The sequence below is a fragment of the Ranitomeya imitator genome, chromosome 3 (assembly GCF_032444005.1).
Source record: "Ranitomeya imitator isolate aRanImi1 chromosome 3, aRanImi1.pri, whole genome shotgun sequence".
Lineage (NCBI taxonomy): Eukaryota > Metazoa > Chordata > Amphibia > Anura > Dendrobatidae > Ranitomeya > Ranitomeya imitator.
Window position 1 is genome coordinate 484,895,906 of NC_091284.1, and position 27,505 is coordinate 484,923,410.

The window sequence follows — 27,505 nt, forward strand, 5'->3', positions numbered from 1 at the left end:
ACAACCAAAGCTTTTCCACAAAAATCACACAAGGCAGTATACCAATATCCAGGGGTTCCCACAATACCCCCAGTAAATACTCTCATATCAATCACTCCCACGACACTGTTGCATCCAGATTCAAGCACCTCCTCTGACAGGTAGTATCATACTGTCTCCAGCGTCCCATACTTAAATTATCTCCAAACTCCCAAGGCCAGAATGTGCACATTCAGATCTGCTCTTTTGTGCAGGGCTACACAAAAAATTTACCACCTGGATACCTGCTTTTCATAGTTGTTTGCTAGACTTGCATCAAGCTGGCAGGCATGCACGAACCACGCATCTTTGGCCCACAAGCCACATGTTGGTGTCCCCTGTTCTAAGGTATGAGTTTAGTTTCTCATTGGTTGCTGTAGGGCTGTTGTATGTTCTTGGGGTATTTTCTACAATCAAGCTTGTATAATAGCAGTTATTTGGCTTTGGTTACATAAAATTTAGGAAGCTGTAGCATCTCATGTTCTAGGAGGTGTTGCATAGTTTGGTTGCAGAAGAAACTTGTGAGAGTAGATTATATGGGGTAATTCAACTATTATCTACACAGAACATGAGGTACATGCATCAGCTTCACAATATAACATAACAGGAAGTCTAAAGGTACCTTCACACTGAGCAACTTTAGAATGATAACGATAGCAATCCGTGACGTTGCAGCGTCCTGGATAGCGATATTGTTGTGTTTGATACGCAGCAGCGATCTGGATCCTGCTGTGACATCACTGGTCGGAGCTAGAAGGCCAGAACTTTATTTTGTTGCTGGATCACCCGCTGACATCGCTGAATCGGCGTGTGTGACGCCGATCCAGCGATGTCTTCACTTGTAACCAGGGTAAACATCGGGTTACTAAGCGCAGGGCTGCGCTTAGTAACCCGATATTTACCCTGGTTACCATTGTAAATGTAAAAAAAAAAAAAAACAGTACATACTTACATTCCGGTGTCTGTCGCGTCCCCCGGCGTCAGCTTCCCTGCACTGTGTCAGCGCCGGCCGGCCGTAAAGCAGAGCACAGCGGTGACATCACCGCTCTGCTTTACGGCCGGCGCTTACACAGTGCAAGGAAGCTGACGCCGGGGGACGCGACAGGCACTGGAATGTAAGTATGTAGTGGTTTTTGTTTTTTTTTTACATTTACAATGGTAACCAGGGTAAACATCGGGTTACTAAGCGCGGCCCTGCGCTTAGTAAACCGATGTTTACCCTGGTTACCCGGGGACTTCGGCATCGTTGGTCGCTGGAGAGCTGTCTGTGTGACAGCTCTCCAGCGACCACACAACGACTAAACAGCGACGCTGCAGCGATCGGCATTGTTGTCTATATCGCTGCAGCGTCGCTTAATGTGACGGTACCTTAATGGACCTTTTACCAGAGAGAAAGTGAAACCAAAGTACAACAAGTACATGCATTACATTCAACTAAGCATATAACAGTAACAACATCGCCATCTACTGTCAGAAAAGTGTTAATCCTCCTGCACACAAATAAGTCTGTATCTGTTGCATATCTGCCATCAAAAGGTTCACTCTACTACACATTGTACTAACATGAGATTCTGGTAATCATACAGAACATGATATTTGTGTGGGTTATATATGTTCCCAAGTACTAAAAATAGTATATTACATTCATTCAAATAGTTTTATTTATTTCGCTGAATATTCCTAGGTTCACTTGTTTATGAATGCTAAAAAGCACTACAGAATTAGGACTCATTCACTCGTCTGTGCAAATCGGCTCTAGCATGGATCGCTAATGCATGGACTGGCCACAGGCCTCCTCCCCGAGTGTGATAGCTTCCTGTATTTCTATGAGGCCGTCACTCTCAGGTCGGGAGACCACCGGCCAGTCCACATACTGCAGTCTGATCTCGAACTGATTTCCACGGATGTTTGAATTACTCCTGTCATGTCAAAAATGCTATAAACCTGCAAATACAGTGTTAATCTTTGGTTAATTCTGAACCAGCCTGGTGACCGCACTTAGAGCAGGTTCAGAATGCTATTAACCTGCATTTTTACCCGATTTGCAGGTTAATAGCATTTTTGACGTCACAGGTGCCTTTTCAAGAAATTATAGACTCAATGGACCAATAGATATGGATGTAAATATAGTTATAGGAATGTTTGTATTTAAATGACCATCTAACCTAGGACTAAAAAGTGACAGTACATTTCTCTTGTATAGTCACCCTACCTGATGCCCTCATTTTGCTTCTGCTGACTCTGCTCAGATCACTGCTCCTTTCCTCCTGATTTCACCGAGGCATGGGAAGTGTATTGGCCAATTCAATCCATGCCTCCCTTGCATTTTCTGTTTTGTAGGATAGGGAAAGCAGCGGAGGCTTGGTTTAGACTTATCACTACACTCATGACCTGCAATAACCATTTTGAAAGCACGAGGCATGAAACACCTATCTGTGCAAAGGAGGTCACTACGGGACCTTAGGTATTCATGGTTATGACCACTGATATAGTGACAGTTTGTTAGTTAGTTGCTAGTGGTCGTAACCATGGATTCCTAAGGTCCTGCAATCCCTGCACATGAGGAAAGACATAACGAATCAGAAGAACTATACTACATTTCTAATTGGAGATATTTGCTGATATTATTATTATTACACCTGCTACATATTTGGATAGGATCTTGGAGTTGGGAATACCCGTTTAAGTGTAACCTTTCAGCGGGTACGGAAAGTATTCAGATCCCTTTAAATTTTTCACTCTTTGTTTCATTGCAGCCATTTGGTAAATTCAAAAAAGTTCATTTTTTTCTCATTAATGTACACTTTGCACCCCATCTTGACTGAAAAAAACAGAAATATAGTAATTTTTGCAAATTTATTAAAAAAGAAAAACTGAGATATCACATGGTCATAAGTATTCAGACTCTTTGCTCAGTATTGAGTAGAAGCATCCTTTTGAGCTAGTAGAGCCATGAGTCTTCTTGGGAATGATGCAACAAGTTTTTCACACTTGGGTTTGGGGATCCTCTGCCAATTTTCCTTGAAGATCCTCTCCAGCTCCGTCAGGTTGGATGGTGAATATTGGTGGACAGCCATTTTCAGGTCTCTCCAGAGATGCTCAATAGGGTTTAGGTCAGTGCTCACTCCTTTGTTATTTTAGCTGTGTGATTAGGGTCGTTGTCTTGTTGGAAGGTGTACCTTCAGCCAAATCTGAGGTCCAGAGCACTCTGGAAGAGGTTTTTATCCAGGATTTCTCTGTACTTGGGCACATTCATGTTTCCTTCAGTGACAACCAGTCTTCCTGTCCCTGCAGCTGAAAAACACCCTCATAGCATGATGCTGCCACCACCATGTTTCACTTTTGGGATTGTATTGGGCAGGTGATGAGCAGTGCCTGGTTTTCTCCACACATACTGCTTAGAATTATCACCAGAAAGATCTATCTTCGTCTCATCAGACCAGAGAATCTAATTTCTCATAGTTTGGGAGTCCTTCATGTGTTTTTAGCAAACTCTATGCGGGTTTTCATATGTCTTGCACTCAGGAGCGGCTTCCGTCGGGCTACTCTGCCATAAACACCTGACTGGTGGAGGGCTGCTGTGATAGTTGACTTTGTGGAACTTTCTCCCATCTCCCTACTGCATCTTTGGAGCTCAGCCACAGTGATCTTGGGGTTCTTCTTTACCTCTCTCAACAAGGCTCATCTCCCATGATTGCTCAGTTTGGCTGGACGGCCAGGTCTAGGAAGACTTCTGGTGGTCCCAAACTTCTTCCATTTAAGAACTATGGAGGCCACTGTGCTCTTAGGAACCTTGAGTACTACAGAAATTCTGTTGTAACCTTTGCCAGATCTGTGCCTTGCCACTGTTTTGTTCAGTCAAGATGGTGTGCAGAGCGTACATTAATGAGAAAAAAAATGAAATTTTTTGAATTTACCGAATGGCTGCAATGAAAAAGAGTGAATAATTTAAAGGGATCTGAATACTTCCCGTACCCACTGTACATGCTGCCCTAACCACTGGCAGCATGAAATAGTGACATCGCTTACATTTATTAAAATACATTGTGTCAAATTCCAAGAATTATGCCGCTGACAGTTTTCCTCCGGCTTCTCCTTTCCCAGCTAAGATTTGTTGATTGGTGTCTAAGTCTGCACAAACAGGGACACGTCTGCCTGCTCACGGCACATTTTTAAAATGATGTTTGCTCCGAAAAGCCTCAGCTCTTCTCATTAAGATACAATTGAGTGTAACCAGTAGTCTGTCACTATTTCATACTGCCCTTACCACGCTGACAGGCTCCCTTTAAGCTCTGAATCCATTAGTTTGTATTCAGGTTAGATTTCAACAATTCTAAGTGACTGGTGAAGTGCATGCCATCGTTACCATTGAAGAGAAAGCTGCGAATTGTCTCCTTGGGCAGATGTGTACATGTCTCCACCGATGGTGTGATACCTAAAGTTTAAAAAAATTAAAAAAAATATTCCAAAATAATGAAAAAAAAAAAAAATATTATTCCCATAAATACATTTCTTTATCTAAATAAAAAAAAAAAACAATAAAAGTACACATATTTAGTATCGCCGCGTCCGTAACGACCCGACCTATAAAACTGGCCCACGAGTTAACCCCTTCAGTAAACACCGTAAGAAAAAAAAAAAAAAACGAGGCAAAAAACAACGCTTTATTATCATACCGCCGAACAAAAAGTGGAATAACACGCGATCAAAAAGACAGATATAAATAACCATGGTACCGCTGAAAACATCATCTTGTCCCGCAAAAAACGAGCCGCCATACAGCATCATCAGCAAAAAAATAAAAAAGTTATAGTCCTGAGAATAAAGCGATGCCAAAATAATTATTTTTTCTATAAAATAGTTTTTATCGTATAAAAGCGCCAAAACCTAAAAAAATGATATAAATGAGGTGTCGCTGTAATCGTACTGACCCGAAGAATAAAACTGCTTTATCAATTTTACCAAACGCGGAACGGTATAAACGCCTCCCCCAAAAGAAATTCATGAATAGCTGGTTTTTGGTCATTCTGCCTCACAAAAATCGGAATAAAAAGCGATCAAAAAATGTCACGTGCCCGAAAATGTTACCAATAAAAACGTCAACTTGTCCCGCAAAAAACAAGACCTCACATGACTCTGTGGACCAAAATATAGAAAAATTATAGCTCTCAAAATATGGTAACGCAAAAAATATTTTTTGCAATAAAAAGCGTCTTTCAGTGTGTGACGGCTGCCAATCATAAAAATCCGCTATAAAAGTAAATCAAACGCCCCTTCATCACCCCCTTAGTTAGGGAAAAATTAAAAAAATGTATTTATTTCCATTTTCCCATTAGGGCTAGGGTTAGAGTTAGGGCTAGGGTTAGGGCTAGGGTTAGGGCTAGGGCTAGGGTTAGGGCTAGGGTTAGGGCTAGGGTTAGGGCTAGGGTTAGGGCTAGGGTTAGGATTAGGGTTAGGGCTAGGGTTAGGGCTACAGTTTGGGTTGGGGCTAAAGTTACAGTTAGGGTTTAGATTACATTTATGGTTGGGAATAGGGTTGGGATTAGGGTTAGGGGTGTGTCTGGGTTAGAGGTGTGGTTAGGGTTACTGTTGGGATTAGGGTTAGGGGTGTGTTTGGATTAGGGTTTCAGTTATAATTGGGGGGTTTCCACTGTTTAGGCACATCAGGGGCTCTCCAAATGCGACATGGCGTCCGATCTCAATTTCAGCCAATTCTGCGTTGAAAAAGTAAAACAGTGCTCCTTCCCTTCCGAGCTCTCCCGTGTGCCCAAACAGGGGTTTACCCCAACATATGGGGTATCAGCGTACTCAGAACAAATAGGACAACCACTTTTGGGGTCCAATTTCTCCTGTTACCCTTGGGAAAATACAAAACTCGGGGCTAAAACATATTTTTTGTGGGAAAAAAAAAAGATTTTTTATTTTCACGGCTCTGCGTTATAAACTGTAGTGAAACACTTGGGGGTTCAAAGTTCTCACAACACATCTAGATTAGTTCCCTGGGGGGTCTAGTTTCCAATATGGGGTCACTTGTGGGGGGTTTCTACTGTTTAGGTACATTAGGGGTTCTGCAAACGCAATGTGACGTCTGCAGACCATTCCATCTAAGTCTGCATTCCAAATGGCGCTCCTTCCCTTCCGAGCTCTGCCATGCGCTCAAACGGTGGTTTCCCCCAACATACGGGGTATCAGCGTACTCAGGACAAATTGGACAACAACTTTTGGGGTCGAATTTCTCCTCTTACCCTCGGGAAAATACAAAACTGGGGGCTAAAAAATAATTTTTGGGGGGAAATATTTTTTTTTTTAATTTTCACGGCTCTGCGTTACAAACTGTAGTGAAACACTTGGGGGATCAAAGCTATCACAACACATCTAGATGAGTTCCTTAGGGGGTCTAGTTTCCAAAATGGTGTCACTTGTGGGAGGTTTCTACTGTTTAGGTACATTAGGGGCTCTGCAAATGCAATGTGACACCTGCAGACCATTCCATCTAAGTCCTCATTCCAAATGGAGCTCCTTCCCTTCCGAGCCCTCCCATGCGCCCAAACAGTGGTTCCCCCCCACATATGGGGTATCAGCGCACTCAGGACAAATTGGACAACAAATTGTGGGGTCGAATTTCTCCTGTTACCCTCGGGAAAATACAAAACTGGGGGCTAAAAAATAATTTTTGTGGGAAAAAATTTTTGTTTTATTTTTACGGCTCTCCATTATAAACTTCTGTGAAGCCCTTGGTGGGTCAAAGCGCTCAGCACACATCTAGATAAGTTCCTAAGGGGGTCTACTTTCCAAAATGGTGTCACTTGTGGGGGGTTTCTACTGTTTCGGTACATTAGGGGCTCTGCAAACGCAATGTGACACCTGCAAACCATTCCATCTAAGTCTGCATTCAAATGGCACTCCTTCCCTTCTGAGCCCTCCCATGTGCCCAAACAGTGGTTCCCCCCACATATGGTGTATCATCGCACTCAGGACAAATTGGGTAACAAATTTTGGGGTCCAATTTCTCCTGTTACCCTCAGGAAAATACAAAACTGGGGGCTAAAAAAATAATTTTTGTGGGAAAAAAATTTTGTTTTATTTTTACGGCTCTGCATTATAAACTTCTGTGAAGCACTTGGTGGGTCAAAGTGCTCACCACACCTCTAGATAAGTTCCTTAGGGGGTCTACTTTCCAAAATGGTGTCACTTGTGGGGGGTTTCAATGTTTAGGCACATCAGTGGCTCTTCAAACGCAACATGGCGTCCCATCTCAATTCCTGTCAATTTTGCATTGAAAAGTCAAACGGCGCTCCTTCCCTTCCGAGCTCTCCCATCTGCCCAAACAGTGGTTTACCCCCACATATGGGCTATCAGCGTACTCAGGACAAATTGTACAACAACTTTTGGGGTCCAATTTCTTCTCTTACCCTTGGGAAAATAAAAAATTGGGGGCGAAAAGATAATTTTTGTGAAAAAATATGATTTTTTATTTTTACGGTTCTACATTATAAACTTCTGTGAAGCACTTGGTGGGTCAAAGTGCTCACCACACCTCTAGATAAGTTCCTTAGGGGGTCTACTTTCCAAAATGGTGTCACTTGTGGGGGGTTTCAATGTTTAGCCACATCAGGGGCTCTCCAAATGAAACATGGCGTCCCATCTCAATTCCAGTCAATTTTGCATTGAAAAGTCAAATGGCACTCCTTCGCTTCCGAGCTCTGCCATGCGCCCAAACAGTGGTTTACCCCCACATGTGGGGTATTGGCATACTCAGGACAAATTGTACAACAATGTTTGGGGTCCATTTTCTCCTGTTACCCTTGGTAAAATAAAACAAATTGGAGCTGAATTAAATTTTTTGTGAAAAAAAGTTAAATGTTCATTTTTATTTAAACATTCAAAAAATTCCTGTGAAGCACCAGAAGGGTTAATAAACTTCTTGAATATGGTTTTGAGCACCTTGAGGGGTGTAGTTTTTAGAATGGTGTCACACTTGGGTATTTTCTATCATATAGACCCCTCAAAATGACTTCAAATGAGATGTGGTCCCTAAAATAAAATGGTGTTGTAGAAATGAGAAATTGCTGGTCAACTTTTAACCCTTATAACTCCCTAACAAAAAAAAATTTTGGTTCCAAAATTGTGCTGATGTAAAGTAGACATGTGGGAAATGTTACTTATTAAGTATTTTGTGTGACATATCTCTGTGATTTAATTGCATAAAAATTCAAAGTTGGAAAATTGCGAAATTTTCATAATTTTCGCCAAATTTCCGTTTTTTTCACAAATAAACGCAGGTACTATCAAAGAATTTTTACCATTGTCATGAAGTACAATATGTCACGAGAAAACAGTGTCAGAATCACCAGGATCCATTGAAGCGTTCCAGAGTTATAACCTCATAAAGGGACAGTGGTCAGAATTGTAAAAATTGGCCCGGTCATTAACGTGCAAACCACCCTTGGGGGTAAAGGGGTTAAGCCATTATTAAAGTGTAAAAGAAGCATTTTTATCTTAAAACTATATATATTGATGATTGAAGTGTAAGAATTAGTACAGTGATAAATGTTCTGTCATGCTATTAAATCATTCATCAACTATTCTTCTAGTAATACAAGTTTTAACAGAGAAAATATCCTTTAAGGCTAAGTTCCCACAATGAGGTTTTGGTGAGTTTTTGATGCTGTGTATTTTTTTCTGAGGAAGAAATGCAGCATCTTACAGTTCCAGGAAAGTGCATGGGATTTATGGAAATCTCATGTCACTGTACTTTTTGACGCTGCTTAAACTGACCTGAAATGCATGTTTGCAATTCACAACATGTCAGTTTATCCTGTGGTAAATATGCATGTTACTGGCAGGTTCACTGTGTTTTATCTCTGGATTTTCACCACAGAATTGTATTAGATGCCGAAAATATATATATATGTTTTTAATGTTTCTTCTGCGGATGCAAACTAAAAAGGCACGTAATGCACACATGACTATATCAATAAAGTTTTTTGCAATCCAGTAATATTTTAATGCAGTCCTGTCACAGTAACATGAGACGTTTCGGTGCTATATGGACCGTCCGACTGCTGTAAAGATCGGAATATCTACAGTGGAATGTTTAACTGTATACTATGGAGTCAGGTCTCAGCAGAAAATTGCTTTGATCAAGATGAAGATCCAACTAGCGGCGGACACCGCGTTGGTGCAGGAGAAACAGACGCTACCCACTATCTCTTTATCTGGATCAAAGCAATTTTCTGCTGAGACCTGACTCCACAGTATACAGTTAAAAACTGTCTATATTCCTATCTTTACAGCAGGTGGACTGAGGAAGGTCCATATAGCACCGAAACGTCTCATGTTACTGTGACAGGACTGTATTAAAATATTAATGGATTGCAAACAACTAAGTTGAGTGCCAAGTTTTATATTATTACACTTTGGGCCTGGGAACCCACTTGTGCACCTTCACCGTAGTGCTACGATATACTCTGTATCACCGTTTTCCAGGGGTTGACCTAGGCCCCTTAGTTCCAGTTAAACTAAGTATTATTGTATCAGTATACATTGACATTTTGGACAGTTGTATACTTCCAACTTGTAGAAACAGTTTGGAGAGCTTGCTTTTCTTTTCCAGCCTGACTATGTCCTAGTCGACAAAGCAAGTTTCCTAAAGGCATGGTTGGGTGATGTTGGCGTAAAGGAGCATGACTGGCCCACACAGAGCTGTGACCTCACATCTTTCTAACACCTTTGTGACCGATAATAATGGAGATTTCAATCCAGGCCCCTCGTCCAACATAAGAGTCTGACCACACAAGTGAGAGAACTGCCAAAAACTCCTGCAGATACCAAAATCTTGTAGAACGTCATCCCAGAAGAGTGGAAGCTGTTTCAGCTGCATATGGGGAACCAGCTGCCTATTAATTCATATCGATTCAGAATGTGAAGTTATAAAAAATTCTTTAGGTGTAATGTGTAGGTTTCCCAGTACTTTTTAGCATGTCATTTATACCTCAAGCTTTGTGCGTATTAAATAAAAGAAGAAAAATACACATCTCCACGACACAAAATGTTCATTTTTTGCTTAAGTTTTCACATCCTAGCATTTTACAATAAAATCCATAAAAAATTCACATAAATAACACAGTTTAAATTACATCTAAAAATGGAACCTTTTTTAGATTGTCCTCGTGAATTTCATATTATATTCATGCCATTTACAAAACTATTCATTACACATCACAGTCAACGAGTAAAATGCTGCAATTTTGTGCTGTAAAATTCCATAGAAGGACAGGAAAAAATAATCGTACATGGCCTATTTGTCTACTGTGCATGAAATTAACCAAACTGCCCGTCCCATATGTTACCTGCTGATAGAGCTCCCGCTATCCTCGCTGCAGAATCGTCCTCTCTGCAGTATTTTAGAGCTATTTACAGGCTATCTCCTGCAGATCAGTAGTGCAGTAAATGAGACGATGCTACATCTTGGCCCGGATGCCATCTGTTTACAAATTGCTCTTTTACCTTCTAGTTTGTTGTTCCCGTACAGGAACTTGGAAGAAAATGATAAAAAAAAAAGTCAAAAAATATGTAAAATATCGTAAAATCACATGTAGTTATTATGTGAAAGCCCTTACTCTGCATACAGAGATGGGTATCCCATGTTCTTTAGGCTTAGAATGACTGATCTACAGCTAGGTAACAGTAAGGGAACCAACAGCGAACATTAGTGGGACCAGGACAACTACACGATCTCCTGTGTGATCTATAAACTATTCACTATAACCAATAATCACTCAAATAGCAAAAAATGCAACGGAATTAAAATATTATGCTAAAATGGTACATGAAATCTACATAATCTTTTTTTAAAATAACGTGTGTGGCGAGACACAGCTTCTGTTTAGCGCTTATTCACTTTACTCTATAGTGGCCGTATTTTGTGGTCAATGTTATGGTTGCAGTTCACATCTTGACTGAGGGTCTGTTACAAAGCCAATTACAACAATACCGATTTGTTTTTAATTCAGAGTCTATGGTAATATTTGCCAATCCACTGCAGAAATGTTCTGCCTTACAGCCTAAATTGATACAGGTAACCTGCAACAGAATTTCCATAAAGGGAACCTGTCAGCAGGATCGTGCACAGTAACCTACAGACCGTGTCAGGTCAGCACCGTTATACTGATTAAAATGATATCTTAGTTGTTGAAATCCGTCTTGTGGTTGTTGTTTAATCTTTATTTTATAAATGTTGATTCGTTATTAGATTACAGGGCGTGTGTCACACAAAATGACTGTTCAAACGAAACACAGCAGCACCTCTTAGAGGACATAGCCCAAGTAAGAAGGTATTTTTCCACACCTGTTTCTGCATTAACAAGAAATTGTTCTTTACTCAGATATGTTATGTAAGATATGTGAGGTCGAGAAATTGGGTACACCTTCTCACCTCCTTGTTTTTCATCGGTCTCCTCCCTTTTCTGGCTCCTGAAATCAAGGAAAACGAGGAAAAGATTGATGCAAAACAAGTAGATGGGAAGGTTCAGTGATCTGCTTGGCCATGACAAGGGTGCACTGAGCACCTTATTATCATATCTAAATAATGATTTCTGGCAAATAGAACAGCGTGTTTGTACACAAGAGTCTAGTTTTATTAGGGCTATGTGCCATACAAGGAGCCATGCCTGATTTGGACAGCCATTTTATATCAACAAACTTCACTTTAATGGAATATGTTATCAAAGCTGGGAAATAGAGCTCTTAGATAAGTTGGTAGATGCCCCCCCATGTTCAAATTAACATTGTTACTAGGATTGAAAAATTGATGTCATAAAACCGCCTTACACAACTCTCAACAGTCATCTGGGCAGTGCCGCAGCAGAGACTGGTCACTCTTCCTTGGTTGATCTCCTGTCACGTATGTGAAGTCAACTCTAGCTGTGTTGATCAAGATGTCAGTTAACATTGAGTAGGTGATGACAACAGGGAGGCCATAACTAGTTGATGCTGCAGCACCACCCAATTGACAAGAACGGCGTGAACTAGAATGGAGAAGATGATCAGATGTTCTGTACATCTACAGAATGACTCCTATTTATGAGTCCTACTACATCCTAGTGGTCTTTTAATGACCAAACTTTGAAGACAGATACCCTAACATTTGAGCCAAAAACCCTTCTTAGAAAGGTCTTAAATCATTACCCAAGAACAACACTGTTTATCATATAACATCACATTTGCTTAGATGGTTTTATGAAATCAGAAACAAATCTATATAATATATACAAGTAATTGTATCTAAACCTCACAAAGTACACCTGGCTTGCATAATAAAGTCTCATTGTCTTGATGATATACAAATGTTTTCATTAAATGACTTAATCAATTGGTATCAATCTCTTTTATCTGCCTCAGATTCTATCAGTTTTCTGTGTACATATGATACTCATAGTTGTATATACTAGCCTATACATATAACTCATTGCAATATTATCCGTAATGGCTGTTGACATGATTTTAGTTCCCACATAGCAAATCTTACATGACCTTCGTTTCTTTGGTTCATATAAAATTAACTTCATTGATAAACTTCTAAAGAAATCATTAAATGGAATTCACATAACAGAATGGTCTTCATTTTCCTTTGAGGTGCGTTGGTTTAAGTCATATGTTTCTTTTTCTTGACATGATATGAATGGATCATTCTCGGCGCTTCCGGGGATTATTGTTTCTTTAGGGGCAACGCTGCTGTTGTGTCTTTGGTTGAGCTGAATAACAGTTAGGTTTGATTGGCATAAGGATCTCCCATCAATCGGCGATGATGGATGACAGTTAAAGAGTAACAGGAAGCATTTGTAAAACTAGAAGGAGAAGAATAGAATAATGTTAACATACATAACCACATTCAGTATATCTATAGTGTCAGATGAGGGACATCGAGCCCACCATAAGCTAGATTCCGAGTGCTCACCAATCATGTATGCAAATCCAATGCATTATCATTAAAAGTTTTTTTCAGACCAGGACTAATTTTCGTCAAGGACTGTATCTTACAATATTTCCTGCTTATCGGTTCCATCGGTCATCATGTGATTATATGATTTAAATACTTATGGTCACATTCGAGCTAGCTTCTCTTTCTTCATCTCTGAATGTGATTGCAGACTTATGAATTTCCCCAGGGCACACTGTGCGCTGCGAGGATTTGCCGGTTTCTGAGCCGGAAACTGCCGTGATGTATGTGATACATAGTCCCGGGCAGAACCCGCCTAGTGGCCTCTCTAGATACAATTGACAGAGATTATTACAGCTAATTGGCAGAAGTGCAGGTATTAATCTAATATCAATGACCTATCCTAGAGATAGGTCATCAATGTCTTTTGCCAAGAGAACCCCTTTGTTAGGGCTAGCGGAACACACCAAATAATAAAGAGGTAGATATGAGGTGCGTTTGCAGCCCGGGGTCCACCGTGCAGAGATGGTACCTGCTGCTAAGTAATGGCTGATGGACACTTGTTCACACGAGGGTTAGACTTCACCCCGTGTGAATAGTAGCAAACTCTGTTGCTTCACAGAGCCGCCAAAATACGCTGCGCCCTTGGGATACAGGGTGCAGCTGCAAGACACTAGTGGGATCCCTATGAATCACCCCCAGTAATCTGGTGATTGGACTTGCTCTGACCCTCGGTGGCTTTTGAGCCTGCGCCTGAGGAGGCCCCGAGTCAGATGCAGAGTCCAAGCGGGAATTCGCACCCTACACTGACAGGCTGTCAGGAAAGCACATTGATTGCGCACGGTGCCGTATAAGTGGGCACTACAAAAGGTACTGTAATGTGTGCTAGGTGTACAGGTAGCACTGTCGGGTGCTAGATAGCTTCCACCATTCGCGAGCAGTCAACAACGCTAGGAATGGGAATGATTAAGGACCTTTCATCTATCAACAGTCATTCATCTACACACGTTACCAAGTTTATACTATCGCATGGCCGTGCGGCCATGCGAACCTTTTATAGAGGTAGCTCTCCGGGACCTTCCTAGTGGTCCAATAGGAGCTGCTATAGGACCTGAGCATGTGAGCCCTGACCTCCAATGAGAGGTCATCCCTTGGGCATGCTCAGTAGAAGAAAAGCAGGACTAAAGGTACCGTCACACTCAGCAACTTTCCAATGATCACGACCAGTGATACGACCTGGCTGTGATCGTTGGAAAGTCCTTGTGTGGTCGCTGGAGAGCTGTCACACAGACAGCTCTCCAGCGACCAATGATGCCGAAGTCCCCGGGTAACCAGGGTAAACATCGGGTTTCTAAGCGCAGGGCAGCGCTTAGTAACCCGATGTTTACCCTGGTTACCATTGTAAATGTAAAAAAAAAAAACACATACATTCCGGTGCCTGTCACGTCCCCGGCGTCCGCTTCCCTGCACTCCTCCTGCATCCGGTGTAACCGCCGGCCATAAAGCAGAGCGGTGACGTCACCGCTGTGCTCTGCTTTACGGCCGGCGCTGACACAGGATGCAGGAGGAGTGCAAGGAAGCGGACGCCGGGGACGTGATAGGCACCGGAATGTGAGTATGTGTTTTTTTTTTTTTTTACATTTACAATGGTAACCTGGGTAAACATCGGGTTACTTAGCGCGGCCCTGCGCTTAGTAGCCCGATACTTACCCTGGTTACCAGTGAACACATCACTGGATCGGCGTCACACACGCCGTTTCAGCGATGTCAGCGGGTGATCCAGCAACGAAATAAAGTTCTGGCCTTCTAGCTCCGACCAGTGATGTCACAGCAGGATCCAGATCGCTGCTGCGTGACAAACACAATGATATCGCTATCCAGGACGCTGCAATGTCACGGATCGCTATCGTTATCATTGTAATGTTGTTCAGTGTGAAGGTACCTTTAGTCCAAGGAATGTCTGCTCACCGCTGAACAGTGCTGGCTACAATGGCTGAGTCTAGAAATTCAGCAGTAGTGTTGAGCATTCCGATACCGCAAGTATCGGGTATCGGCCGATACTTGCGGTATCGGAATTCCGATACCGAGATCCGATACTTTTGTGGTATCGGGTATCGGTATCGGATACATAGAGATGTGTAAAATAAAGAATTAAAATAAAAAATATTGATATATTTACCTCTCCGGCGGCCCCTGGACTCAGCGCGGGTAACCGGCAGGCCACGCGACCAATCACAAGCCGCTACGTCTTTGAAAGTCATTAACGCGCTCATTTTTAAAAATGAGCGCGTTAATAGCTTGCGGTGACGTCGCGGCTTGTGATTGGTCGCGTGGCCGCGACCAATCACAAGCCGCTACGTCTTTGAAAGTCATTACCGCGCTCATTTTTAAAAATGAGCGCGTTAATAGCTTGCGGTGACGTCGCTGCTTGTGATTGGTCGCGTGGCTGCGACCAATCACAAGCCGCTACGTCTTTGAAAGCCATTAACGCGCTCATTTTTAAAAATGAGCGCGTTTATAGCTTGCGGTGACGTCGCGGCTTATGATACGTTTCCTCTCCTTCAGACCCTGGGAACCATGAGAATACCTTCCGATACTTGATGTCCCATTGACTTGTATTGGTATCGGATATCGGTATCGGCGATATCCGATATTTTTCGGGTATCGGCCGATACTATCCGATACCGATACTTTCAAGTATCGGACGGTATCGCTCAACACTATTCAGCAGTAACCAAGTGCACAGTATCTGCCTGAGCCAGACGCTGGGACCGACGTCTCTGCTGAGCAGTCTCCACTGCGGCTGGAGAAAAATGGGAGACTACAACGGAGGTGGTTCGAGATTCCCCCTGTGCAGCGGTGGGAGCTCGACACCTAACAGGGAATAAAGGCAAAGTGGACATAATTTTACACGAAACCCCAAAAATGGGGAAAAAATGCAATTAATCGTTTCCTATAACCCTCAACAAGCTTCTTACACCTCTGGAATGAAATTTTGGACCACTCTTCCTTTGGAAACTTCTCCAGGTCTCACATATTTGAAGGGTGCCTTCTCCCAACAGCAATTATAAGCTCTCAATGGGATTTAGATCCAGACTTATTGGACTCTCCAGGGCTTTGTTTCCATCCATTTCTGGGTGCTTCATGCTTAGTGTGGCACACACAGACACACAATGCAAAGATTTAGTTAACTTCAGCCTATTTTATCTGGCTTCAGGTGTGATTTTCATGTTGCCCACACCTGTTACTTGCCACAGGTGAGTTTGAGCAAGCATCACATGCTTGAAACAAAGTTGTTTACCCACAATTTTGGAAAGGTGCCAACAATTTTGTCCGGCCTATTTTTGGGGTTGTGTGAAATTATGTCTAGTTTGTCTTTTTTTCTCTGTTTTTGTGTTGTTCCAATACACAAAAAAGAAATAAGACATCAGATTGCAGATATCAGTTTATAGTTTTCTTCAACTTTTTATGACCTACGCGCCCATATGGACGCTATGGAAGTTTGAACCTATTGATTCCCTTAAGTGTGGGGTTACTTTCAATACATGTTTTCTCAATTAGTAAAGGTACACTAAGAAATATACAAAAAAATCATATATACGATACGATACGATACACTTTATTGATCCCGTGGGAAATTATGGGAATTATATATATATACACACACACATATTCACATATTCTCATTTGCATCAGGGGCATAGACATAAATCATGAAACCCCATAGCAAAAATCCTAATGGCCCCAAGACCCTTCCTAAAAGAAAAAAAATGTATTCTGCAGAGTAGGAGAGGGCTTGGCGCTTACGCACAGTCACAGAAGTTCATACCTCACACATATTATTAACAGGGAATGGACATGTGTTGCAGTAAGTACACAGTAATTGTGCCCTTACTGAAGCCACATACTGTTTTCACCTACTACGATGCCACTCTCATGGCTCCCTGTGAGTATCATGCCCCCCAAAAATGTCCCTCCCACATACAGAATGTTACCCTAACAGTGAATTCCCCATACAAGCATAGTCAGGTGACCCCAGAGTCATCCAAGCAGAGATAAATGCCCCAACAACATGGTAAGATGTCCTCATACCCATCTCTACATAGTACGTATATACTCGAGTATAAGCCGACCCGAGTATAAGCCGACCCCCCTAATTTTGCCACAAAAAACTGGGAAAACTTATTGACTCGAGTATAAGCCTAGGGTGGAAAATGCAGCAGCTACCGGTTACTGTCAAAAATAAAAATAGATACCAATAAAAGTAAAATTAATTGAGATATCAGTAGGTTAAGTGTTTTTGAATATCCATATTGAATCAGGAGCCCCAAATAATGCTCTATACAGTTCATGATGGGCCCCATAAGATGCTCTATATAAAAATGTGCCACATATAATGCTCCATACAGTTCATTATTGCCCCATAGATGCTCCATATAAAGCTGTGCCCCATATACAATGCTCTGCACCGTTCATTATTGCCCCATATACAATGCTCTGCACCGTTCATTATTGCCCCATAGCGATGCCATATAGTGCTCTGCACTGTTCATTATTGCCCCATAGCTGTGCCATAAAGTGCTCTGCGCCGTTCATTTTTGCCCCATAGCTGTGCCATATAGTGCTCTGCACCGTTCATTATTGTCCCATAGCTGTGCCATATAGTGCTCGGCGCCGTTAATTTTTGCCCCATAGCTGTGCCATATAGTGCTCTGCACCGTTTATTATTGCCCCATAGATGTGCCATATAGTGCTCTGCACCGTTCATTATTGCCCCATAGCTGTGCCATATAGTGCTCTGCACCGTTCATTATTGCCCCATTGAAGTACCATATAGTGCTCTGCACCGTTTATTTTTGCCCCATAGCTGTGCCATATAGTGCTCTGCACCGTTCATTATTGCCCCATAGCTCTGCCATATAGTGCTCTGCACCGTTCATTATTGCCCCATAGCTGTGCCATATAGTGCTCTGCACCGTTCATTATTGCCCCATAGCTGTGCCATAAAGTGCTCTGCACCGTTCAGTTTTGTCCCATAGCTGTGCCATAAAGTGCTCTGCACTGTTCATTTTTGTCCCATAGCTGTGCCATATAGTGCTCTGCACCGTTCATTATTGCCCCATTGATGTACCATATAGTGCTCTGCACCATTCATTATTGCCCCATAGCTGTGCCATATAGTGCTTTGCACCGTTCATTATTGCCCCATAGCTGTGCCATATAGTGCTCTGCACCGTTCATTATTGCCCCATAGCTGTGCCATATAGTGCTCTGCACCGTTCATTTTTGTCCCATAGCTGTGCCATATAGTGCTCTGCACCGTTCATTATTGCCCCATAGCTGTGCCATATAGTGCTCTGCACCGTTCATTTTTGTCCCATAGCTGTGCCATATAGTGCTCTGCACCGTTCATTATTGCCCCATTGATGTACCATAGAAAGCTGTGCCATATAGTGCTCTGCACCGTTCATTATTGCCCCATAGCTGTGCCATATAGTGCTCTGCACCATTCATTATTGCCCCATAGCTGTGCCATATAGTGCTCTGCACCGTTCATTATTGCCCCATAGCTGTGCCATATAGTGCTCTGCACCGTTCATTATTGCCCCATAGCTGTGCCATATAGTGCTCTGCACCGTTCATTATTGCCCCATAGCTGTGCCATATAGTGCTCTGCACCGTTCATTATTGCCCCATAGCTGTGCCATATAGTGCTCTGCAATGTTCATTATTGCCCCATAGCTGTGCCATATAGTGCTCTGCACCGTTCATTATTGCCCCATAGCTGTGCCATATAGTGCTCTGCACTGTTCATTATTGCCCCATAGCTGTGCCATATAGTGCTCTGCACCGTTCATTATTGCCCCATAGCTGTGCCATATAGTGCTCTGCACCGTTCATTATTGCTCCATAGCTGTACCATATAGTGCTCTGCACCGTTCATTATTGCCCCATTGATGTACCATAGAATGCTGTGCCATTGCTGCTGCTGCTGCTGCAATTAAAAAAAAAAGCCATACTCACCTCTCTTGCTTGCAGCTCCCCAGCGTCCGGTCCCGACGTCTCTCCGCACTGACTGATCAGGCAGAGGGCGGCGCGCACACTATATGCATCATCGCGCCCTCTGACCTGCACAGTCAGTGCCGAGAGACATCGGGAAGATGGAGCAGCGCCGGGAAGATGGAGCGACGCCCGGTGGCTGGAAGGGGGACAGATAAATATGCGATACTTACCTGGTCCCGGCGTCCGGCTCCTTCCCCCGGACAGCTGGTCTTCGGTGCCGCAGCCTCTTCCTCTATCAGCGGTCACCGTTACCGCTGATTAGAGAAATGAATATGCGGCTCCACCCCTATGGGAGTGGAGTCAATATTCATTTTTCTAATGAGCGGTCCCACGTGACCGCTGAAGAGGGGAAGAACTGCAGCACCCGGAGACCGTGGGACGGCAGGGGGAGCGCCAGGATCGCCGGGACTAGGTGAGTATGCCTCAGTGCCCTCTCCCTCTCACCCGCCGACCCCACCGCTACCGTGACTCGAGTATAAGCCGAGAGGGGCACTTTCAGCCCAAAAATTTGGGCTGAAAATCTCGGCTTATACTCGAGTATATACGGTATAGTGGCCCACAGCCCTCTATACACAGTATGAGCAAGCAAAGGATTCTGTACCAAATATTAAGTGCTGTTTTTCAATACTTATTTCATTTAAAAAAAATGAAAATGTATTATATAAAAATCATACAATGTGATTTTCTGGATTTTTTTTTAAGATTCTGTCTCTCACAGTTGAAGTGTACCTACGATAAAAATTTCAGACCTCTCCATTCTTTGTAGGAGGGAAACCGTGCAAAATCAGCAGTATATCAAATACTTATTTTACCCACTGTATCTTTGCTGTAATCGTTCATTAATTTTTCTAGTTTTCAATTTTACAATGGAGAGAAAAATTTATTTTTGCTTCATGAAAGCAGTCAGCAGGCAGGGCAGCTGTTTATGGATCTTTATATTCATAACATTAATACAAATGCATCATATCTTTGCCTGGTATGCATTTGGTAATTAAGATATTACGATATTCATATGAGCTAAACTTTGCTCAGTGTTTATGGGTTAATTATAACACCCAAACTGAAAATGTAAGTGTTAATGAGAAGGACTCCAATTCTCCTGTTTCATCACTACTGGGTACCCTGTCAGGCTCCCACTGTCCAGTCACAGGGATGTGACCACTACAGATAGTGATTGGCTGCAGCAGCCATTTTTCCCTGTCACTAGACATCAGCAAACATGAGCAAGTTTCATATAGCCACCCAACGGCGGCCAGTACATGTACGGTGGCCATGCACCATCTCTATATGGTGTGGGCTCCTGAAACAAGAATGGTAAAAACTGACACACTGACCAATCACTGACAAAAAACACTGCTGAATAACGATCCGTGTTCAAGAAAAATCACAAACTTGGAACTAGGCCTTAAGTTGTTAATGAACCATTTAAAAGCATAAAGACACCTAATTTGTACTAAATTCCATCAAATATCTAATCTCAATATTATTACACCGCACATAATGAAAGCTACAAAGACATAACACAGAGTCACTAAGCCCTCAGATTCCACAATATTTTTCTATTAAAGGCACTCTGTTAGCACAAAATGACGGTTCTAACCAAATACTGGCGGTCGATGCATCTCGGCAGGGCCGCATAGTTAAATTTACCTTCCCACCTGCATATTTTCCCTCTACACTCACGCCCCCTATTCTTCTTTGACAGCTTTGGCCTCATAGAGCCCGATAAGGGTGGATATAGTTGGAAACCAAGCAGTTGGAAAGCTTTTGGTGTCCAATATTTATTCTCAGGTTACCTGCTATATATAGAGACTACACACTAACAACTACGGTATTTAATGCATGTAAATAATTTATAAAATAGGCTTGTCGTAAAATGTGTGCATCAAATTATCAAGGTCGATAATGTTTGACACAATTAAGAAAATGTTTCATGTTGTGTATATGTAATTTATTATAAAGCTTGAACGTGCTTATGCAAACAAGTAAATTGTTCCAAGCCAGTTTCTTTACAAAATCAGTGGCCAAACCCAAGGGGATGTTTTCCAATAGACCCCTGCCACTTAAGGAGGACCTGTCATCAGGTCAAAAGGCTATTTATTGCTTTTATTTTATTCCCGCTGCTCTCCTTAGTCTTCTTCTTTGGTAAAGATCGTAAAAATTAGAACTAAATAAGAAAGGCTCATACCTCTGAGATCCAATGGCAAATTTTAAAAAAATGGAATGGAGCAGCAGCTACAGGGAGAAAATGAACTGTTATTCTCCCTGCAGTCCCTTGCTTCTAGTCATTGGGACCTTGACAACTCATATCTGCAGCGTGTGTAACGCATAAACATTTACAGGTGCATCTCACAAAATTAGAATATCATCAAAAAGTAAATTTTTTCAGTTCTTCAATACGAAAAGTGAAACTCACATATTATATAGAGTCATTACAAACAGAGTGATCTATTTCAAGTGTTTATTTCTGTTAATGTTGATCATTATGGCTTACAGCCAATGAAAACCCAAAAGTCATTATCTCAGTAATTTAGAATACTTTATAACACCAGCTTGAAAAAAAATATTTTAAAATCCATTATGTTGGCCTACTGAAATTTATATTCAGTAAATGCACTCAATACTTGGTCGGGGCTCCTTTGGCTTCAGTTACTGCATCAGTGCGGCGTGGCATGGAGGCGATCAGCCTGTGGCACTGCTGAGGTGTTATGGAAACCCAGGTTGCTTTGATAGCAGCTTTCAGCTCGTCTGCATTGTGGGGTCTGGTGTCTCTCATCTTCCTCTTGATGATACCCCATAGATTCTCTATGGGGTTAAGGTCAGGAGAGTTTGCTGGCCAATCAAGCACAGTGATACTGCTGTTTTTAAACCAGGTATTGATACTTTTGGCAGTGTGGACAGGTGCTAAGTCCTGCTGGAGAATGAAATTTCCTCTCCAAAATGCTTGCTGGCAGAGGGAAACATGAAGTGCTCTAAAATTTCCTGGTAGACGGCTGCGCTGACTTTGGTCTTGATAAAACACAGTGGACCTACACCAGCAGATGACATGGCTCCCCAAACCATCACTGATTGTGGAAACTTCACACTAGACCTCAAGCAGCTTGGATTGTGTGCCTTTACACTCTTCCTCCAGACTCTGGAACCTTGATTTCCAAGGTCTAGTGTGAAGTATCCACAATCAATGATGGTTTGGGGAGCCATGTCATCTGCTGGTGTAGGTCCACTGTGTTTTATCAAGACCAAAGTCAGCGAAGCCATCTACCAGGAAATTTTAGAGCACTTCATGCTTCCCTCTGCCGAAACTGGTGTTATATAAACCAGCACATCGATTCTCAATAACCTTTTGGATGGTGCTCAATTTTATCCTTTCTGTTGGCCCAACTATTCTACCTTAAATAACCTGCGCAGTGGGCAGGACGTCAAGAAAGAGAAGGTGCGCTAACGGCTAGGAGATGGTAACTGGTTTCCAGTAAATGAGTTTTTAATTAACTATAAGCCCTATAGCATCCTGGCAGTGGTTTATAACCAAACCTTTGATGATAGGTTGCTGCTTTGTAAAAATCATTTACTATTTTTGGTATCCCATATGCTTTCATGTCAATTAAAGGGAATATTGCAATTTAACCCAAAAGCAGCATAAGGACGGGGTAGAGAGTCTAATTTGTGGGATGTGTCACTTTCTGAGCAGATTGTTGTAGTTTCAATACAATCAGTGTTTTATCAGTCAGAGATTATCACTGCAGAAATGGACGTTGCATGCAAAGAAGTATAGCCAATCTGTATAACCCCATGCCACCACTGATTGACAGCTTGCTCACAATGTACACTGTACGCAAGAAGCTGCCAATCAGGGGTGTGTGCAAAGTTAAATGCAGCTCAACATTTTGACCACTGCTACATCTACAGAGAAAACAGGGATTCTATCAAAACTGCACCAAGCAGCTCAGTAAGTGATAAATCGCTGAAATCAGGCACTCTGCCCCTACATCACACTGCTCTCAAATTACATAGCAAAACTGCTTACAGACTCCCTTTAAATGTATTATAAAAATATGACCAATGGGAGTCTGACCACTGGGACCCAAGTGATCCCAAGAATAATGGTCACCATTTTCTAGATTATTTTCTATTGAGGCAAATAAGAGGGAACTAGGCCTTCATTCTTGGGATAGATGGGGACCCCACCAACCAATACCACTTTGATTGTTTCATATATTATTTAATAAATAATCATAAATAATAAGCGCACTCAGAGGTGTATCTAGCCTTTCCTGCACCCGGGGCAAAGGATCAGTTTGGCGTCTCCCCCCCCCCTCCAAACTGCCCCATAATGTCCTGATTTGTGCCCCCATACTGTCCAGATTTGTGCCCCCATCCGCATCCCCCCCATATCATGATATGATCCTCAGTCTTTCAGATTCCAGCCCCTGGCTAAGGCTTTGCTTCAGACAGTCCTCAGTCACACTCACAAGTGACACATACCGTTGCGTTGCCCCTGGCCGCTGCTCCCGACCCTTCCCCCTATCATGCATGCAGGCAGGCTCCATATAGCCGACCCCAAACAGGCAGCCCCCTTAAATTTCAAACTAAACATTATCATTTCTGACTGATTCTATAAGTTCGGTCGGTCGGTGTCTTCAGACTTCAGCTCCATTACCTGGTCCCCGCAGCTGCGGTCTGGAGCACTTACCACTGCCGGCACCGACTGTCCAACACTACACCCTAATACCGGCATCCGGCGCAATGCAGCAGCAGCCTGTCACAGTCATGCTCAGTGACGTCAGCCGCTGCTGGCCTGGTGCTTCCCCGATGCGGAAGTGCCAGCGGCGGTCAGCACCTCTCAGCGGTCGTTAGGGGCGCTGGCTTAAACTGAGAAGGGACTCGTCTCACAAGGCAAGCCGAACCGAAGGGTACTAGCGATCCACAGGCGCAGGCAGCACTTTCTCTGAGCCGGCTGTCAATTTGACAGCTGGCTCAGAGAACGAACGGGATTATCTCTGAATGTGGGGGCGGCAGAATGCCGCCGACGAGGAGCCTCCTTGGACCGTCGCAATGCCGCATCATCAGGCGGCCCGCTGGTGCCCCCCTGGGGCACATGCCCCGGCTGTACCCCCCTGGATATGCCACTGAGCGTACTCTGGTTCTATAAAATGTACAAGAGGCTGACCAGAAGGTCCTTTTATTTAAACTTGGTAAACATATTTGCTTAAAAAATGTATCTATATCTTGCACATATAATAGGCTGAAAGGAACTTGATGGAAAATAAGATGAAAGTTGACATATTTCTGTCTGTATTAAACCTCCCGTTCTTATATCTTTTTTCTGTGCTTCTATTTGTTAGGTATTCTCATTATGATGTCCCTGTGTGAGAACGTGGACGTATATGAATATATCCCGTCCTACCGACAGACCGATCTGTGCCACTACCATGAGCAATATTATGACGCAGCATGTACACTGGGTGCATACCATCCGCTCCTCTATGAGAAGATGCTCATACAAAGAATTAACCTAGGGACGGAAGACAATCTTCTCCGAAAAGGAAAAGTCACTCTGCCAGGCTTCAGTGCACTGCGTTGTCCCATAAATGAACACATTACATAAGAATGCATTGATTGCCTTTGGAAATGATGTGCAATAATTTGCTACTGTTGTTAGATCAACAATACTTGAAACAGATATTGCTTAGACCATTGAAGGGAATTGGTCTTTAATCTTAAACTTATTGGTTGCTGGGCTTAGGAATCTGTCTAGCCAATGAGTATTTATTACTACTCCTTCAGAGCAAGGTGAACTCAGCTATGAACGGAGAAAGTGGTAATTGTGCGCTAGTTAGAAGGGGAATCAATATTCTAATGTGGACCTGGAGGAGCTGCTCCCCCCATCGATCCATAATGTGCCATATTGTTACTGTGTCATTAAGGAACTGTAAGCTTTCATGTGGATTTATAAATACATCCACACATTTTCCTGAATGTGTGACCTTCATGTGCTAGAGCCGAGATAGCGATTGAAACGTCTATGTGGCCATTCAAAGCAGTAGATATATATTCATGTCGGATGGACACATGCTCATTAGAAATGATGTACCGTATCATTACAAATATGAAAGCCATTCCAACATGATGTCCCAGAAAGAACTATTACATGAAGTGTTAATAAGGTATTTGTCTCTTGGGCCATCCATATAAATAGGACACATAGGAGGCAGAAAATGCTCACATGCGAGCCAGTAATTGGATGGAAGACTCTTGATACTGTATGTCATGGTTTTGGTAATCAGAAAATACCACTGAAATATGTAACCATAGTGTTAATAAAAAGATGGTTGGAAAGCCAATGAGATGTGTCTGGAGACGGCTTTCTCGTCTACTCCTCCTTCCGATAGGTTGTTATTTTGCACATAAACTAATTAGAAATGTGATTTGTTTTTTTCTCTTTGCTTATTTGGACCTCTGTATTAATGTGTCTGTCTTGTTCTGCTGCTAAAACTCATGCTCACCCTTCTGAACTAACACTGTTAAATCGACTAGGTTGCCGGGAACTTGGTCCAAGCGCATAATAAATAGCAAGACTGTTGCTTTGCAAAGATCGCATGTTAGAATATAGTGTGATAGATAGGAAGAAGTATAGTATGTGGAATGGGAGACTTCAGTATTTACGAGACTCCTCTTTACTGTATTTATGTTCAAACGATTTAGGAGATTTAGAGGGTGAGGGGTAGTAATGACAAATATGATCTAGGGAATTGTTAAGAAGTAGTTCGGTGTAAGTTACTACTTGACCCAAGTGACCACATGAGCACAGCTTTATACAGAGGTATTAATATATGTGGCACTTATTTGGTGCTAAGATATTGTACAGTAGAATTGAATTCTAGGTATTACATTTGCCTCACCTGCAAAACACTGTGCACCCACAAAATGTCTACTATTGCTTATCGCCATTCTTCGGGTTGCACTTTACCTGGGATTTGTCAACCGCTGATATAGGTTAACTATGTGAATAGTTCGGAAGTGGGTGATTCCTTGCACTTATACCTGATAATCCTAAGTACCGGTCTACAAGTGAGCAATTCATTGGTCATATGACAAGTATCCATTATGGAAAGGTGACATGTAATATTAAGAACACCCCGAGGAGACCATACGTGCTCCACTGAAGCAGGATCACAGTGCAGGGGATTTGGATTGTTTTCTTCAGTAATCTGGCTGGTGAACTTGCTCAGTGGCAGGTCTAGAGATTGTCGATACGCTTGGGTGGCTGGTCGAGAATTGCTGTGTTTATCTGTACTCCTTTCCACATGATGTAATGGATTATTACAAAATCCTTATCAAATAAATGTATTGTATTCTTTCAGCCTGAGTTGCAGGATCACTCATAAATTTTACCTGATCTTTTTGTATTCTTAGTGTTTTCAATTAGGAATCAGACTAATTTTTTTATAGCTTTGATGGTCTTTTGGTAAGTTTTTTTTTTTTTTTTACTCTCTGGCTTATCGTCCATCTGATAAATTGTAAAATGTTTTCAAGGAACATCATTTTGAACAATGTTTGTACACATTTGAACTCTTTTTCTATTTTGGTTTTGTACATTTTTATGTATGCACAATGTATAGAATATTTCTTGTAAATAAACAGTTTGATTTTTTTAATTGAGCTCTGAGTTGGGTCATTTTATTGTTGTATGTCTACGTGCCAAGTATGCCTGGGTTGGACAATATACAGAAGACGAAAAGAAGACACAAAAGCGCACAGAGAGGTAAAAAAATACTCTGTTGTAAAAAAGTCACAGTAAATAAGCAAGTGCCTGTCAAAAAATGAAAAAATACAGGGTATTTAGTTAATACATTTTTTTGCAAAAAAAAGTATGTTAAGCTGCTCCACCAATCGCCAAGGTATACCCATAATAGAGCAGTCCTGTCTAATGTATATAGTCCTTATCTGTTGTATTTAAAAACCTGATCATCTGTATAGTACCTGTATGAACAGGGTTCAGAGAGAAAATATCCATGTAGACCATGCAAGATGGAACAGCTACAATGCAAATGACCCATAAGGAGTGGTCAACTCCCCAGTCTTGTAGAAACAAGAGAACAATTATAAAACCAAAAACACATGGGCTACTTGCACAGTGAACAAGTCTGTAGAAACCTGTTCACACCACCAAAGAACTTGAAGACACAAAAGCGCACAGCGAGGTCAAAAATACTCTGTTGTAAAAAAAAGTCACAGTAAATAAGCAAGTGCCTGTCAAAAAACTTTTTTGCAGAAAAACGTATTAACTAAATACCCTGTATTTTTTCATTTTTTGACAGACACTTGCTTATTTACTGTGACTTTTTTACAACAGAGTATTTTTTGACCTCTCTGTGCGCTTTTGTGTCTTCAAGTTCTTTGGTCGTGTGAACAGGTTTCTACAGACTTGTTCACTCTGCAAGTAGCCCATGTGTTTTTGGTAATATACAGAAGACGTACATTCAC

The 27,505-nt window shown here is 42.1% G+C and overlaps 2 protein-coding genes across 5 annotated transcripts in view; one reads left to right on the plus strand and one right to left on the minus strand.

Moving 5' to 3' along the window:
• ST6GAL2 (ST6 beta-galactoside alpha-2,6-sialyltransferase 2) overlaps nt 1-26,680 on the plus strand; it is a 238,725-nt gene extending 212,045 nt beyond the window's left edge. For 2 of the 4 annotated variants that reach the window (XM_069757570.1, XM_069757571.1), the window contains exon 7: nt 24,364-26,680. In XM_069757570.1, the coding sequence (XP_069613671.1) occupies nt 24,364-24,626 (263 nt within the window). In that variant the 3' untranslated portion in view covers nt 24,627-26,680. Of the gene's footprint in view, nt 1-11,272; nt 11,355-24,363 lie in introns of all 4 variants that reach the window. The other 2 variants (XM_069757572.1, XM_069757573.1) reach the window with 2 other exon arrangements.
• The window catches only part of LOC138670336 (parapinopsin-like), a 475,245-nt gene continuing 459,981 nt past the window's right edge, over nt 12,242-27,505 (minus strand). Inside the window, exon 5 of the mRNA XM_069757574.1 lies at nt 12,242-12,866. Coding sequence (XP_069613675.1) covers nt 12,621-12,866 — 246 coding nt within the window. The 3' untranslated portion in view covers nt 12,242-12,620. The remainder of the gene's footprint in view (nt 12,867-27,505) is intronic.